The sequence below is a fragment of the Panthera uncia genome (genome assembly GCF_023721935.1).
Source record: "Panthera uncia isolate 11264 chromosome C1 unlocalized genomic scaffold, Puncia_PCG_1.0 HiC_scaffold_3, whole genome shotgun sequence".
NCBI lineage: Eukaryota > Metazoa > Chordata > Mammalia > Carnivora > Felidae > Panthera > Panthera uncia.
Window position 1 is genome coordinate 62,046,761 of NW_026057584.1, and position 18,177 is coordinate 62,064,937.

Here is an 18,177-nt window from a genome sequence, read left to right on the forward strand (position 1 = left end):
AACTTTGGCTGCACATTAGAATCAGCTGTGAACTTTCTAAAGCTCCCTATGTCTGAATTCCACTCCCAAAGACTTTTCTTTAATCTATAGTGGCACCTAGGCATAGATTTACCTTAAGGAGGCTGTAATGATTCTAATGTGCATCAAGGTTGAAAACTACTGAATCAGAACTACTGGTTAGGACTTAGAAATATTACTGAGGTAGAGAGCAGGGAAAGGTGATCTCATTTGGTAAAAGCAAACAATGACCAAAAACAAGGAAGGAAGAAAGGGAAAGAGGGAGAGGGAGGAAGAGAGAGAGAGAAGCTTAAATGAACCTGTAACTATAGTATGTTTGTACATGATTGTATGAATATAGAGTAGCAGAGGAGTACACAAACCAAAGTGTAATCATAGGTCATGGGAGAAAAAGAAAAAAACACAAATGAAAAGCACTTATACTAATCCAATTCATGTAACATTGCATGCATGTGTACACACGTGTGCATAATGAGATCTAGGATAAGAAGAGATCTATATATACTATATGTAATTTTCAGGGATATTCATGATACATTAAGTTTTTAAAAAAGGAAGCAAACTGCACAGCCTTATGTACACTATAATTTTATTTCAGAAAAAAAAATCCATTTATATAATTTTTATATGTATTCATATGAAGAAAACCTGTTTATAATGGTTTACCCCAGAATGGTGAGATTAAAAGGGAAGGTAGGCAGAGATGATTACCTTTGCTTTCAAATAGTTTCATATGATATGTTAAGCATATTATTATGCTTTAAAAAAATGTTTTGGCTTGATAGAAGTGTGTGTCTTACTTATGGTACAAATAAAACCTTTTATTTATGGGCTCCAGTTTTTGAAACACACCACATCACAAATGATGGACTCAAAATGTCAGACCTAGCCCCACAACTATATGGTCAATTAATCTTCATCAAAGCAGAAAAGAATATCCAATTGAAAAAAGACAGCATCTTCAACAAATGGTGTTGGGAGAACTGGACAGCAACATGCAAAAATGAAACTGGACCACTTTCTTACACCTTACACAAAAATAAATTCAAAATGGATGAAAGACCTAAATGTGAGATAGGAATCCATTAAAATCCTAGAGGAGAACACAAGCCATAGCATTGGCCTTTGACACTGGCTACAGCAACTTCTTACCAGATATGTCTCCTGAGGCAAGGGAAACAAAAACAAAGTACTGGTACTACATCAAAATAAAAAGTTTCTGCACAGTGAAAGAAACAATGAGACTAAAAGGCAACCTACGGAATGGGAGAAGATATTTGCAAATGACAAATGTGGATAAAGAGTCAGTATCCAAAATCTATAAAGAACTTATAAAACTCAATACCCAAAAAACAAATAATCCAATTAAAAATGGGCAGAAAACATGAATAGACATTTTTGCAAAGAAGACATCCAGATGACCAACAGACACACGAAATGATGCTCAACTTCACTGATCATCATGGAAATACAAATCAAAACCATAATGAGATACCACCTCACACCTGTGAGAATGGCTAACATTAACAACTCAGCCAACAACAGATGTTGGTAAGGATGCAGAGAAAGAAATCTCTTCTGCACTGCTGGTGGGAATGCAAACTGGTGCAGCCACTCTGGAAAACAGTATGGAGGTTCTTCAAAAGGTTAAAAATAAAACCACCCAGGGGTACCTGGGTGACTCGGTTGGGCGTCCGACTTCAGCTCAGGTCATGATCTCACTGCTCACGAGTGAGTTCGAGCCCCACATCAGGCTCTGTGCTGACAGCTCAGAGCTTGGAGTCTGCTTCAGATTCTGTGACTCCCTCTCTCTCTCTGCCCCTCCCCTGCTCATGCTCAGTCTCTCTCTGTCTCTTAAAAAATGAATAAACGTTAAAAATAAAAATTTAAAAAAAACAGAACCACCCTACAATCCAGCAATTGCATTACTAGGTATTTATACAAAGAATACAAAAATACTAATTCAAAGAGATACATGTACCCCAACATTTATAGCAGCATTATTTACAATTGTCAAATTATGGAAAAGGCCCAAGTGTCCAACGACTAAGGAATGGATAAAGAAGATGTGCTATATATAAATAATGGCCTATCACTCAGCCATAAAAAAGAATGAAATCTTGTCATTTGCAATGACATGGATGGAGTGGCAGAGTATTAATGCTAAGTGAAATAAGTCTGTCAGAGAAAGAGAAATACCACATTATTTCATTCCTATGTGAAACTTAAGCAAAACAAATAAGTAAAATGGGGGAGAGGAGAGGGGGAGAGGGAGAGAGAAAAAGACAGAGAGAGAGAGAGAGAGAGAGAAGGGCAAACCAAGAAACAGACTCTTAACCATAGAGAATTGATGGTTACCAGAAGGGAGGAGGGTGGGAAGATGGGTCAAACAGGTGATGGGGATTAAAGAATGCACATGGTGTGATGAGCACCAGGTGTTTATGTAAGTGTTTGGTCACTAAATTGTACGCCTGAAATTAATATTACACTGTACGTTAACTAACCAGAATTTAAATTAAAAACTGGGGCGCCTGGGTGGCTCAGTCGGTTAAGCGTCCGACTTCAGCTCAGGTCACGATCTTGCGGTCCGCGAGTTCAAGCCCCGTGTCGGGCTCTGGGCTGATGGCTCAGAGCCTGGAGCTTGCTTCCGATTCTGTGTCTCCCTCTCTCTCTGCCCCTCCCCCGTTCATGCTGTGTCTCTCTCTGTCTCAAAAATAAATAAACGTTAAAAAAAATTAAAAGAAAAAAAAAAAAAACTTAAAGGGCACCTGGGTGGCTCAGTTGGTTAAGCATCTGACTCTAGATTTTGGCTCAGGTTCTCACGATTCATGAATTGAAGCCATGTGGAGCCTGCTTGGGATATATTCTCTCTCTCTCCTTCTCTCTCTCTCTCTCTCTCTCTCTCTCTCTCTCTCTCCCTCTCCCTCTCTTCCCCCCTGCCCCTCCCAGCTTGCTCTCTCTCAAAGTAAACATTAGAAATTAATTAAAAACTTACAAGACATTACAGACCAAGCACCATCCCTCAAAACTGACATATTTGGATTCAGAATAACCAATGTAAAAAATATTCTATCCATGAGATCTGCTTTCTAATTTCAGTGAAAAGGAATTCAAGTAGTTTCTACTTAGTTGAGAGAGCAAGAATTTCACAAGTTACACAGCAAAATTCAAAACGATACTTCATAAAATAATGTTTTTAAACATATATGCAACAGCCATAGATGCATAGTACTATGCACTACATGCATTCCAATGTCCCAAGTAGATTGGTCCTACCTGAAAGAGAACAAAGCTCACAGATGCGTCTGATTCCAAGAAAATGGAAGAACATTAAAAAGAGGCTAATTCATGAGAAAACCACACACAAAACTGTGTAAGGAGCAAAAAGAGATGTCAGGGAATAAGAAGCAGTTAAAAATGCAAAGATTATCCTTTTTAATAATAAGAGAAATACTAATTACAGCTAAACTACAATACCACTTCTTCTCAACTATGACATTACCAAAAAAACAAAAGTTTGACAACTTATTCTTACGGCAAGAATGTGAGGAAAGTGATACTATGACACACTGTTGGTGGGAATGCAAAATAGCACAACTCCTAAGAAAGTAATTTGACAGTACCTAGAAAAATTACCTATGTATTTACCCTTTAGCCTAGCAGTCCCACATCTAAAAATCTATTTCACAGATATATTATCAAAATACAAATAAATACATATATAAGGACAATCACTGCAGTGCTATTTGTACTAGAAGCAACCCAAATTCCAGTAATAGAAGACCATTTGAATAAAATCTGGGGGCGGGGGAAATCTACAAAATGGAATACTATACAGCTAGAAAAGGGAATGAAGAAGATCTCTATACACTGTCTGCTGGGATCTCCAGGATAGAATGTTAAGTGAAAAAAACAAGGTAAAGAAAGCATACACAGTATGTTATTATTTACCTAAGAAGGGGACACTAGGGATGTAAGTATTTTTATATCTTAATATAATATATAAAATATACTCATATCCGCAGCCCCCTTCTTCTGTAAATGCTAACATTACATTTTTAGCATGCATGTTAAAAAATAAAAGGATAAATCTCAAATTAAACTGTATTATTGGGGTGCCTGAGTGGCTCAGTTAGTTAAGCATCCAACTCTTGATTTCAGCTCAGGTCATGATATCGTGAGATCAAGCACCATGTGGGGCTCTATGCTGGCGGTACAGAGCCTGCTTGGGATTCTCTCTTCCTCCCTCTCTCTCTTCCCCTTCCCAGCTTGTGTGCACTCTCTCTGTCTCTCTCTCTCAAAATGAATAAAGAAACTTAAAAAAAACCCAACTGTATTATTAAATAACAAAATAATCAGCTGTCTCCACAAGTAACAATAAAACTCAACCAAATCCTGATCTGTGCCAGCTGTTGCTTGGACAACCCCACATTCCAAATGAAATCTTAAAGGATAGGTACTGCGGACAGATATTATTTCAATTTACCTAGTATCTACTGCCCTTCTGCTAATAGCAGGCTTCAGTTTTTGTTTAGCAGAATCACCCCCTCATCACTCACTTCCAATTCATATGATTTGGGTGGGGCTGACCCTACAATAGGCTAGACTAATAGAGGCACATCAAAGATTTTTGCTTTAGCTATTGGAAAAACAGTATTCTTTTCATTCTGGTTTTTAAAAAATAAAAATTTCCAAACACGTTAAATATCCCTTCTATCTTGTGTCTTGTGCCTGAATCAATCAAGCAATGATCAGATCTTTTAATTCTTACTTTGCAAATATTCTCATGTCTGTCCCTTTCTATCCCCAGGCTACCAACTTGGGGCGAGTGCACTTAACTCTTCTCAATTTCCTCCAAATCTGAAGAAATACCACTTACTGTGGTACTATACCATGTACTACAGTATAACCTCAGACAAGTTACTTGATCTAAGTCTAGGTATCTTTATCTAGAATAATACCACCTCTCTCATGGGGGTGTCAGGATAAATAAGTCAATATACAATATATTCAACACAGTGGTGGGTACACAATTAACATACAAAACTATATAACCACCATCATTCCCCAAAATTCATACTCTTAGACCCAGACTCAAAATGCAGAAAAAGTTTGGGGCACCTGGGTGGCTCAGTCAGTTAAGCATCAACTTTGGCTCAGGTCATGATCTTGTGGTTCATGAGTTCAAGCCCCACGTCAAGCTCTATGCTGACAGCTCAGAGCCTGGACCCTACTTCAGATTCTACGTCTTCTTCTCTCTCTGCCCCTCCCCTGCTTGCACTCTTTCTCTCTCTCAAAAATACATATACATTAAAAAAATTTTTCTTAAATATAGAAAAAGTTCTGTGTATACAATGCTTAGAATTAAAATTAGAAAAAAGCTATAGTCTAATTATGATGGGATAATTAAGTAAATTATATACTAAAAATAATAATAGGGATAGCCAATGTTCATAAACACTTACGTGCTAAGCAATCTAAGTATTTTTTTCAATATATGAAATTTATTGTCAAATTGGTTTCCATACAACACCCAGTGCTCATCCCAAAAGGTGCCCTCCTCAATACCCATCACCCACCCCCTCCCTCCCACCCCCCATCAACCCTCAGTTTGTTCTCAGTTTTTAAGAGTCTTTTATGCTTTGGCTCTCTCCCACTCTAACCTCTTTTTTTTTTTTTCCTTTCCCTCCCCCATGGGTTTCTGTTACGTTTCTCAGGATCCACATAAGAGTGAAACCATATGGTATCTGTCTTTCTCTGTATGGCTTATTTCACTTAGCATCACACTCTCCAGTTCCATCCACATTGCTACAAAGGGCCATATTTCATTCTTTCTCATTGCCATGTAGTACTCCATTGTGTATATAAACCACAATTTCTTTATCCATTCATCAGTTGATGGACATTTAGGCTCTTTCCATAATTTGGCTATTGTTGAGAGTGCTGTGTTCTAAGTATTTTAAAGTGCTAATACAGGGGCGCCTGGGTGGCTCAGTGGGCTAAGCATGTGACTCTTGATTTTGGCTCAGGTCATGATCTCACGGGTTCATGGGATCCAGCCCTGCAATGGGCTCCGTGCTTATAGCTTGGGATTCTCTCTGTCCCTCTCCCTCTTCCTCTCCCTCCCCCACCCAAAATAAATAAACATTAAAAAATATATATATACTAATACATTCAATCCTCACAACAATCTTATGAAGCAGGTAGTATAATAATCCCTTTTTTTGGGGGGGGCGCCTGGGTGGCTCAGTCGGTTAAGCGTCCGACTTCAGCTCAGGTCATGATCTCACAGTTAGTGAGTTCAAGCCCCACGTCGGGCTCTGTGCTGACAGCTCAGAGCCTGGAGCCTGCTTCCGATTCTGCGTCTCCCTCTCTCTCTGACCCTCCCCTGCTCATGCTCTGTCTCTCTCTGTCTCAAAAATAAATAAAACATTAAAAAAAAATTTGTTTAAAAAATAATCCCTTTTTCATTATGTGAAAACTGACACAGAGAGGTTAAGTAAATTGCTCTAGACAACAGAGTGGCTGAGGTATGAACCTAGGCAGTCAGGCTCCAGGGTCCATATTCATAGCCACTACACCTTGCTACCTCTCCAATGAACTTTAAAAATTCACTCTCCAACTTTAAAAATTATAGCTTAAAGTAATTCAAAAGGATAAAAGATAATTGAGAGAGAGAGCATGTGTGCACTCTAACAAATTCAGAAAGATTTGAAAAAAATTCTGTAGGGCAAGTAGGAACAAGATACTGAAGAAAGGACATCTCTAAGCAGGCAAAGTAAAAAGAACACATCATATAAAAGGTAACAAATATAAAAGATTAAGTAAAATAGCAATCTAGGAGTTTCAACATCCAACTTATACAACTAATAAGAGTCCCACAAAAGGAGTATAAAGAAAATATTAGGATAGGAGTGCCTGGGTGGCTCAGTCAGTTAAGCGTCTGACTCTTGATTTCAGCTCGGGTCATAATCTCACGATCATGAGATCAAGCTCCATGCTAGGTTCTGTGTTGGGCTCCATGGTGGGCTCTATGCTAGGTATGGAGCCTGCTTAAGATTCTCTCTCTCCCTCTCTTCTGCCCCTCCCCTGCTCTCTCTCTCTCTCTGTCTCTAAGAAAATAATAATAGAAAATATAAGGAGAAAAGTATGTAATAGTTCTTCACTGCTGTTTAATAAATTACCCCAAAACTCAGTGGCTTAAACCAACATTTGTTATCTCACACAGTTACTGAGGGTCAGGAATCTGGGAGCAGCTTAGCTGAATGGTTCTGGTTCTGGATCTCTTATGAGACTGCTGTCAAACTAAAAATCTATCCAAAGGCTTAACTGGAGGTTGAAGTTTCACATCCAAGCTCACTAACATAATTGTTGGCCAGATGCCTCAGTCTCTCTCTAGACAGTCCTCCCCATAGCGCTGGTCACAACATGACAGCAGGTTTTCTTCCAGAATAAGTAATCCAAGAAAGAGAGTAAACAAGACAGAAGCTGCAATGTTTTTTACAACCTAATGTCAGAAATGACACAATATTACTTCTGCCATATGCCAGTGGCCATGCACACCAGTTCTGGTGGAATGGGAAAGAAGACTACACAGGGCATAAATAACCAGAAGACATGGATCATAGGGGCGCCGAGGTGGCTCAATTGGTTGAACATCTGACTTCAGCTCAGGTCATGATCTCACAGCTCGTGAGTTCGAACCCTGCGTCGGGCTCTGTGCTGACAGCTCAGGGCCTGGAGCCTGCTTCAGATTCTGTGTCTCTCTCTCTCACTGCCCCTCCCCTACTTGCACTCTCTTTCTCTCTCAAAAATAAACATTTAAAAAAATTAAAAATAAAAAGGAGGCATGGATCCTTGAGGGTCATCTCGGAGAATGGCTAGTCATCAGAGAAATCATAGGAAAGTTTTTTCTCAGAGCTTCACAGATACGAATCTTCAGACTGAAAAGGCCCACTAAGGACTAAGGAAAAGGAAAAAGATCCACCTAGATACAAATCATAAAATTTCAGATCTCTTGAGGTGCCTGGCTAGTTAAATCGGCAGAGCATGAGACTCTCGATCTCAGGGTCATGAGTTCAAGCCCCACTTTGGGCATGGAGGCTCCTTAAAATTAAAAACAAAACAAAACAACACAAAACAAATCAAAATGAAACAAAAAAAAAACACATTACGATCTTTTTTAAAAAATCCAAATCTCTAAGGATCAATTAAAAAGTTAGGGGCGCCTGGGTGGCGCAGTCGGTTAAGCGTCCGACTTCAGCCAGGTCATGATCTCGCGGTCCGTGAGTTCGAGCCCCGCGTCAGGCTCTGGGCTGATGGCTCGGAGCCTGGAGCCTGTTCCGATTCTGTGTCTCCCTCTCTCTCTGCCCCTCCCCCGTTCATGCTCTGTCTCTCTCTGTCCCAAAAAAATTAAAAAAAAAAAAAAAAAAAAAAAGTTACGGAAAAGGGAAAAAAAAGTTCACCTACAAAGGACTACCACCAGACTTCTCATCAAATGAATAGTAAAAGACAAAGGAGTATTGCTTTAACATTTGTAACAGAGAATATATTTCAACCTGGAATTATAGTTATCCAAATGAAATATCAAGCATGAGAGCAAACAGAGTTCCATCCAGAAACACAAAGTTCAGAAATTTCAGACCCCATATAAGCATTATTAGGAATACACTTATGGCTGAACTCCAGTAAAACAAGACCCAAAAAAGAGAGATGATATAAGATGCAGGAAACCCCAGATCAACTCTACAAGAGGAAAATCCAAAGGTAATGGCTGTACAGCATACCTCCAGAGCAAATGGACCAGACTGGAACAGAATTACATGCAAAGGACAGTACGACTGAGTAGAACAACAGAGATATCAAAAGGGCACGTGAGTTAAGAAAAAACAACAGTTGAAAACTTCAGGAAAAACAAAAGATAATATAACAAAGTAATGGCCCAAGCAGAGGTATGTAAAGGGTGGTACAGTTTTAGCAATTGAGAAACTGTAAGAAATGGGGCTATATACAATCTCCTTAAAGTAGTCTAGGAGTCAGGCCACTGGACTGAAAAAAAAGTAATAAAGTAAATGAATCTTAGAACACTACTTAGCCCTGTACTCAACAACATTCAGAAAGTCATATTAATTATTTTTCAACATTTAAAGTCAATCTTTGGATGGAACACTTGATTGTAACTACAGAAGAAAATGTAAGCAACCCTGACAATTTAAAAGTAAATAAGTAACTAACTGATAAAGACAGAGGTAGAAATGTGGAAAGGAAAAATAAAAGGAAAAATAGGGGTGCTATAAGGTTACTTTATATGAAGGGGTATGAAGACAGTGGCTATAGGAAGAACAAATAATACACATGGTAATTATATTCGATATGTAAAAAACAAAATATTAATTACGAATTTTTGGAAAAACGTAAAGAAGAAGAGATGAAGAAAGGGAAAGTAATGTCAATGAACTCAATCCTCATCTTTCAAATGAGAAAGTCAACTGATACTAAATCTAATAAACAGTATTCTTCACATCAAAATTAAGTCCCGAACATAAACTCCACTGTTGACAGTTCAGAAGACATTATACTATATCTGGACTAACACCCCCACACACACACGTCTTCTGGATGTTGACCCTGTGTGCTTATGTGCACAAAAGTGCACGAGAATGTACATGGGTGTTTGAATGCATATATGTGTATATATTTTAATTACGTGCATGACTTTATTTCAGCATCTGTGTTCTAAAAGAAAAAATAAAAACCACTGGAATGCAAGAGATCGTCAAGAAAGGGAGTATCCTGGTTGACTGAAGACTGAGATTAACTGAAATTTAATCTATTCTTTTTCAATGTTTGTAAAAAATTACTCATAGCAATCTACTATTATACAGGAAAACGGCATCCCCTCTCACTGTACATACACCAATGCTTATCCTAACAGAAGTGAGAAGTACACCTGATTTTAAGAAATATTGAAGGGGTAGCAGAAGGAGGAGGCACTAAAAGTATTTGAAAGCTATTTTTAAAACCTCAGGATAATTTCACAGGAAAAATCAGAACAAGTAAATACATATTGGTGTACCACACAGATCTAAAGGACAATCTAGCAGAAGAAAGTAGCAGACGATATTTTATTGCTACCATCAGGAAGAACTTTCTAATAATTACGACTACTCCACACAGAATAAACTGCCCGCAATAACAGTCTGATCCTCCATCGCTCTACTGTTTAAATAAAGACCAGAAATCATCCGTTTACAATGTTGAAAACTGGTGAAGATTGAACTAGATAATCCCTGAGGTAATAAGTATAATTATAAGAGTTCTAAACTAATAAATTTTAGCTTACCAACATCCATTGCAGTTTCCATGAAGCTTTTCTGTCGTGAAGCAAACTCTGCAAGCAATTTCTGCTGCCTCTCTCTAGCCTTTTGTCGCCTAGATTAAACGGAACAAAGTGGTAAGTATCAGATGTGTTTAAGACTTACCTACTACATTTCAGAAGTGTATATTGTATGAAAAGCTCCTGGCACACAGCTATTTTCTGAACTGTGTATTAAATTTTATGTAAGTTTTGACTGTCCTTACATTCCACTGCTTAAACATGGTTTGAAGATCACTGGCTTAAACAGACAAAAATAAAAGCCAAGATTTATTTTAAAATGTGAAATAATTAAAGTAGATAGAAAATCTGGGTTTCTAACAATTTCCTAAGTATGTCATGTCAATTGGCAGCAAGAGTAAGAAAAGTTTTTTTATCAAGGAACTCACAATTTAACCCCACGCACAAATAACAGCAAACTGGTTGCCAGAAGCTATGATGTTTAGATAGAAACAGAATCTAAAAGATAAAAAATAGTCAGATTTACTATTATATTAAGAATTGGACTCTCCTAAAAGAGAATGAGCAGAAGCCAATAAATTTCCCAGTTTCTACTAGGAAATATTCCAAGTTTAGTTTATTTTGTTTCAAGGAAAAATACAGAAGTCTCAAATACAACATAAAAAATAAACTATTTCAAATCTAAGCATAAATATTCTTTTGGATTAATTCATCAAATTCTATTTATTATTTATCCTTTATCTACTTCCAAAGAGTATTTTAACTTGAGGCTGGTTGGGAAAAAGAAAAAAAGAAAAGAAAAAAATAAAAACTACACACACAAATACAACACAACAGGACTATAACATAAGAATAAGAAAATAAAGGTGAACTAATAAAGAAAGGAAACAGAGGCTTCCCTAGATTTGAGGATGCGAACAATACTAGCAAGCATAAAAATTTTATCCTGAGCAAAGAAAGGTTGAAATAGTAATCTAAAACAAAAGGCAAGGAAGAAGAAAAAAAAAAAGTTACAATGTAAGCTATATATTAGGTCATCAAAAGAAAGAAAACTTTTTACTGAAACAAAACTCAAAAAGAAATTTACCACAGCCTGTGATGTTAAAAACATTAAAACATATCCATTAAAACATAAAGGATATCCTGAAACTACCATTACACTGCACGTTAACTAACTAGAATTTAAATAAAAACTTTCAGAAAATTAAAAGTAAAAAAAAAAGTCTAAAAAACCATAATGGATAGAGCATATTATAGCAGTCATTTAATGACTATTTATTATACAGATATACTATAAAAGTCAAAGCATAGTATTAAGCTGAGATTCTATAAAGTCATTTCTGTGGGAAACCTAAAAAAGAATTTTCATTAATCTCAATGAATCAAAGATAGAGAATCTTGGATTAAAAAATGCTAACAGTAATTTTAGATTTTTCATTCACATATCCACCCCCATCCAATTAGTGGAGATTATCATGAACAGGCATAGAGTCAAGTACTGTCAAGCCTTACCATGAGAAGTTACATACTTTTGCCAATAACGTTCAAAAGATTTTAACACTGCTTTTCTAATAATTACTTTAAAAAAACTTTTTAACGTTCATTTATTTTTGAGAGAGAGAGAACAAGAAAGTGAGAGTGAGTGGGGCAGGGGCAGAGAGAGAGGGAGACGCTGAATCCAAAGCAGGCTCCAAGCTCTGAGCTGTCAGCACAGAGCCTGATGTGGGGCTCGAACTCACCAACGAAGAGATCATGACCTGAGCCAAAGTCGGACGTTTAACCTACTGAACATCCAGGCAACCCACTCATAGTTTTTAATAACTTTCTCTCCCTGTTCCCTCCAACTCCTTCCCCTCTCCCTCCCACTCTCTCACATACCCACACCCACACACAAACTTTTCCTAGTTCTGTCCACTAAGAGTGACTGAAAATAGCTACATCCCCTAGAATGAACACATTGATTGTGGTTTCTTAAAAAAAACAAAACAAAAAAAAAACCATCAGAACTCCTTGGAGAAATGGCTAGTTCCAAATACAAAAGGAACCTGGACTATCTTCTGGCCCCAGAAAAAAAGAAAATGTTCAAAGAATGATAGGGAAACATCAAAAGAATACAGAAACCAGCCGAAAGGGAGTCCTACAGGTCAAATCTAAAACAATTTGAGCATCAAAATGAATAGCAAGCATATGAGGTTGCAACCCATAAAATCAGAATCTGTAAGTCCAAACTGATAGAAATAAAAAAATGAACAAATTGAAAGTTTGTGACAAAGAAGATATTACAGCATCTCAAAATCTCTCTCCATAAATTACATATTAATTACAAAGGGGGAAAAGGGGGGTACTTAACAGTGAAGAAGTCTGGCTGAAACCCCTTTAATCGAGTGATCAAAATTAATCACGAAATGAAACAAACTGAAATCATAGGACACCTGATGGAATACAATCAAAAGAACATAGCAATGCTTCCTTGATACTCCTGCCAGCAATGCATAATCTGAATCCAAACATAAGGGGCCAGTAGAGAAGCCCAAATTGAGGCACATTCTACCATGTTACTACCCTATATTCTTCAAAAGTGACAAGATCAAGAAAATAAAGGAAAAACTAAAGAAAATCCATATTGAAAGACACCAAAGAGATGTGACAACCAAATGCAAGGAACAATTCTGCACTGGATTTTTTTGTTGTAAGAAACAGTATTGAGGGGAGCCTGGGTGGCTCAGTTGGTTAAGCGTCTGACTTTGGCTCAGGTCATGATCCCACAGTTCGTGGGATCGAGCCCCATGTCAGGCTTTGTGCTGACAGCTCGGAGCCTGGAGCCTGCTTCGGATTCTGTGTCTCCCTCTCTCTCTCTCTGCCCCTCCCCTGCTCACGCTCTGTCTCCCTCTCTCTCTCAAATATGGATAATAAAACCTTAAAAGGAAAAAAAAAAAAAAAAAAACAGTATTGAGACAACTACCAAAACTTGGGGCCTAAGGATTTTATCATACTCAAATAAAATGTTAATTTCCTTATTTTGAAAACTATATTGTGATTATATAAAAAAAAATGTCCTTATTTCTAGGAAATACAAACTAAAATATTCCAGGGTAAAGCAACTTACTCTGAAATGGTCTAAGAAGTTCTCTGTACTGTCCTTGAAACTTTTCAATAAATTTGACATTTCTTCAAAATGAAAATTAAAATCCATTCTCAAAGGACAAAAATTTGCCACCATAGAAGAAATGGAAACAAACAAAAATGCTCTACAGATGCTCAAAGCGTTCTGTGAAACCTTCAAAAATACTATAAGCAACAACAGCATGCCTAGAATACATGTTTAATCTCCTACATCACTACTTTATGAAATTTATTATTATAAAAATACTATAAGCAACAAGAGAATGGATAGAATACGTTTGGTTTCCTACATCACTACTTTATAAAATTTCCATATAAAATTTGTAAGTTACATGTTTCTTTAATTAGCACAATCAGTTATGCCACTCTATAAATCACCTTTACATGAACATTTAGAGTATATCCATAAAAGAACATTTCAAATAACAAATCATATATCAAACATTAAGAAAACTTCAAATAACTGCTTGGTACTAGTATTAAAATGCATGTCTACTCTCCCGCATCCACATGAGCCTGGAAAACTATAAGCCCCAGATAATTATGGCTGTCACCTTGACTTTAGCTTCAAGAGACTCTCACAAAGAACCCAGTCACATCATGCCTACACTTCGACATACAGAAACACTATGTAAATAAATGGATGTTGTCTTAAGCTGCTTAAAAAAAACAAAATCTCTACTGGCTTTCTATGATTTCCAGAAAAAGAATGTCAATTCTTTTTCCCTTATAAATTTTTTCTTAATTTAGGTTAATTGTTTGTCTAAAATTGGGCATAAATATGAGTAAAAATGAAAAGGCAGACAAGTGTAGCAGATTTAGTACAACTCAGGAATTTTCCACTATTATCCCAGAGGGAGAAACATTGAGGCTGCACACTGTTATAACCATCTAAAGGTTTCCTATTTGTATCTTGTTTTCTATGCAGTTACTCTAATGAAAAGTGATGCCACGTTTGTCTATGGGTGAGGTAGTTGGAAATGGACTACAACTGTTTATAAACTGGCCTTTATTATGAAACTTAATCTAAAATCCAAAATAAATTAAGAAAACATAATGTGAGAAGCATAGTGAGATTCAAATAAATTTATCTTAATCCTTAGCTGTCTGCTACAGAATTAGTTTCAAGTCCTTGTCAATACCATCACCACCACTGCTCAAAGGAAACAAAGCCTATTATGAAGAAAACCTTTACAATTTTTCAAGAGTACTATTTATTACAATAGCATTAGAGCCTTTGTAAAAATAGCATCTGAACTACTCCAGTATCATATGCATTTTGAGTAATAATTACAAAATACCTTTAACCAAATAAAATAAACTTTGATTCACTGAATGTTTACCTTCTTTTTAAAAAATGACATTATTCTATAATCAAGGAAATATCACCAATTTAAAAGGTTAACAAACATAAAAAATTTTACCTCGCTTTCAACTTTATCAATAGATCTCTTAAATCTTAGGCAGTTACTAATTCAAAATTAATAAATTGTCATGCAAATTATAGGTTAGTTATTTATAATGATTCCTATTTATGAACTACTGTGAGAAATAAAACTCTCTTACATTCTCCTACTAAAAGCTTTTGTATATATATATTTTTCTTTTTTCATGTATTTAGTCATCAAAGATATACTTAGCACTGTGTTCCAGATATGGTACTGGATATAAGAGATTCAAAAATACAAGAAAGATTCCTCAACATGGAGAATCTCACCTCTACTGTTACAATAACAATTGTTTAAAAATTAAAATGCAGTATGATAAATACACATAGAAAAGCCATTATTATTGCATTTATACTGGATGATTGTACATACTCTTATTAACATTGGTTTTCACTGAGGGATAGAATTATACATGAGTTTGATTTTTTTTTTTTTTTTAGACCATGTCTTCTAAATTAACAACAATGAAATGTGTAACAAAATAAAGCTATCCAATAAAGTCCAATGAAGTTATTTGATTGGTGAATGCTTTTGGTAACTGTTTGAATTTTTTGTCTTGAGCTCTTTTTCATGCAATAGAAGTAAGAGTAAAAAGTTTTTTTCAAATATAATTAAAAATATGGAATGCTTCACGAATTTGCATGTCATGCTTGCGCAGGGGCCATGCTAATCTCTGTATCGTTCCAATTTTAGTATATGTGCTGCCTTGTGAGAAATGTGGACACATATTTATTTATATACTTTATACTTTTAATATAAATTATCTACAACTTTAATTATATCAGAAATGAAGTACAACTATATATGTGATTAAAATTGCTTCTGACACAGAAAGGATAACCACCTAACTACTGAATCAAAGGAAACTGCCAATCTTATCTGAGCACACACTTTTCTATATATAAGCCTTTAACTACTACCTGTATGGCCCCATCTATAGCTCTAACTCTGAATTTTCCCCTAAGTCTCAAACCCTTTATCTGACTGGACATCTCCACTTGGGTATGCTCTTTAAACTTAGTAATGTACAAAGCAGAGCATATCAACTTTACTGCTAAGCCTAAGCCTCTCCTTATCTTGGTCTGTTATCCTCCCCTATCCTGGTAAAGAGGAACATCATCCAAGAAAGATTTTTTGTAATTTATAAATATTATGATTTAACAGGGGCACCTGGCTGGTTCAGTCATTAGAGCATGTGACTCCTGATATAGGGGTCATGAGTTTGAGCCTCATGTTGGTGGTAAAGTTTGCTTAAAAATTTTTAATTAAAAAAAAGCAACCCAAAGTTCCCAAAACTACAGCTATGTTTTATTTTTTATTTATTTTTTTACATTTATTTATTTTTTGAGAGACACAGAGAGACAAAGTGCAAGTCGGGGAGGGGCAGAGAGAGAAGGAGACACACAATCTGAAGCAGGCTCCAGGCTCCGAGCTGTCAGCACAGAGCCTGATGCAGGGCTCGAACTCACAAACCGTGAGATCATGACCTGAGCTGAAGTCGGACGCTTAACCGACTGAGCCACCCAGATGCCCCACTACAGCCATGTTTTAAAACATTACTTGTTGGGGTGCCTGGGGGGCTCAGTTGGCTACGTGTCTGACTCTTGGTTTCAGCTCAGGTTATGATCTCATAATTTGTGCGATCAAGCCCCATGTCAGGCTAAGTGCTGACAGAGCAGAACCTGTTTGGGATTCTCTCTCTGCCTTTCTCATTGCCTCTCCCCTGCTTTCTCTCTCTCTCTCTCTCAAAATAAACATACTTTAAAAAAATAAATAAAACATTACTTGTTTAATAATTAGTAACTATATACTGGAAAGATTGGAAAAGACCAAAAAAGAAAAAAAACCCTAAAACAACCAAATTTTTGAGAAATATTTAAAATATTTTTTTTAAATTTTTCTATTCTCATTTAAAGTTGAATAATAGTATTTGAAAACAGCAGCAGAATCATTAGATAACCCACAGTAATAACTGAAGTAGCAATTTTTCCAAAGGGATCTCACAAGTTTAGGGGAGTAATTTAATGTTGGGGTCATAAACTCTTGTCTTCTTACCCCAAACTAACTCAAGCATTATACATGCCCAAGCACTGACTATGTTTGGTTCCCTTTATCTTACAAACTAATCAACTATGATTATGGCTGCTAAACATCCAGATGATTAGCCTCAGATGGCCAAAAAAGGGGATCCACCAAATCTTCAACTGAACCATTTATGTTTAAAATATTAAAAATAAAAATTACCTTTCTTCTTTGTCCAATGTTTTCTTCTCTGCTGCAGTGATTTTTTTGGGTGGTACAGGAGGCGTCACTTTTCTACATATCTCTTCAATGATGCGTTTGTTCATTCTGCTTTGCAATGCAGCTTTTAGTAAAATTCTTTCCACTGCAGTTATACCATCTCCATGATTATATTTAGGAATTTCTGGTTGGATTAAAATTTCTATGTCATCAAGCCAAGGAGGATAGTAGGAGTTTTGTTTTCCTGAGAGTTTGTGATGAAGTTTAATTAGCAAAGACAATATGCTTTCTTTAATTTCCAAAATGGCTGTAGTTAACTGTGGAGCTGAACCAGGAGCAGACCACTTATTTGAAGTTTTGGGACGAACCACCTGATTTGCTTCACTGCTACTGCGATTGATGATCTCCTGAAACTTCTTCCTACGCTCTGCTACTAAGCTGAAAACTTGAGCTGTACCAGAATTCTACCATTAAAAAAGAGAAAGAAAAATCAAGAGAAGTTATTCAATGTCAAGTGTAAGAACATATTAGTACAACATTTTCCAAAGGGTATGTTCAACGTTCCATCCAAAGATTCAGCCAATAGATTTACTCTTTAAGTAAATCTGTCCCTTTACCTCTCTTAATCAAATATATTTAGTCTCACTCAATCTGGAAACAATTTTGGGGAAAAAGGAGGTTATCCACAGTAACACCTCTTTCTCAACCTCCTAGGCCAATCTACCAGGGAAAAGAGACAAAGCTTGAGAAGTATCTACAGCCATGTTAAGGAGAAATCATACATGAAGTTCCTCACCAGTTTATAGGAATAAAAGATGTTCCACCCAACATTTATCAAGAATACTATACTTCTAATATAACATTGTGTGTTAACTATGCTTCTATTATAAAAAGAAAAAAGAATATTATGTCTTTACTAACTGCTACAAGACTGATACATTTCCTAGTTAAGTAAATTATAAACTAATTTTTCCTAAGTTGATGAATCTGAACTACTAATTAATTTCATTT

At 36.3% G+C, this 18,177-nt stretch overlaps 1 protein-coding gene and 1 non-coding gene across 4 annotated transcripts in view; both read right to left on the reverse strand.

Moving 5' to 3' along the window:
- Positions 1–18,177, reverse strand: part of UBR3 (ubiquitin protein ligase E3 component n-recognin 3) — a 246,149-nt gene that overhangs the window by 105,122 nt on the left and 122,850 nt on the right. For all 3 annotated transcript variants that reach the window (XM_049616028.1, XM_049616027.1, XM_049616026.1), the window contains 2 exons: positions 17,170–17,630; positions 10,361–10,449 (listed from right to left, as the gene is read on the reverse strand). In XM_049616028.1, the coding sequence (XP_049471985.1) occupies positions 10,361–10,449; positions 17,170–17,630 (550 nt within the window). The remainder of the gene's footprint in view (positions 1–10,360; positions 10,450–17,169; positions 17,631–18,177) is intronic.
- LOC125911959 (U6 spliceosomal RNA) lies at positions 15,539–15,641 on the reverse strand. Its single transcript, XR_007454537.1, has one exon. It is a non-coding gene; the product is annotated as a U6 spliceosomal RNA (small nuclear RNA).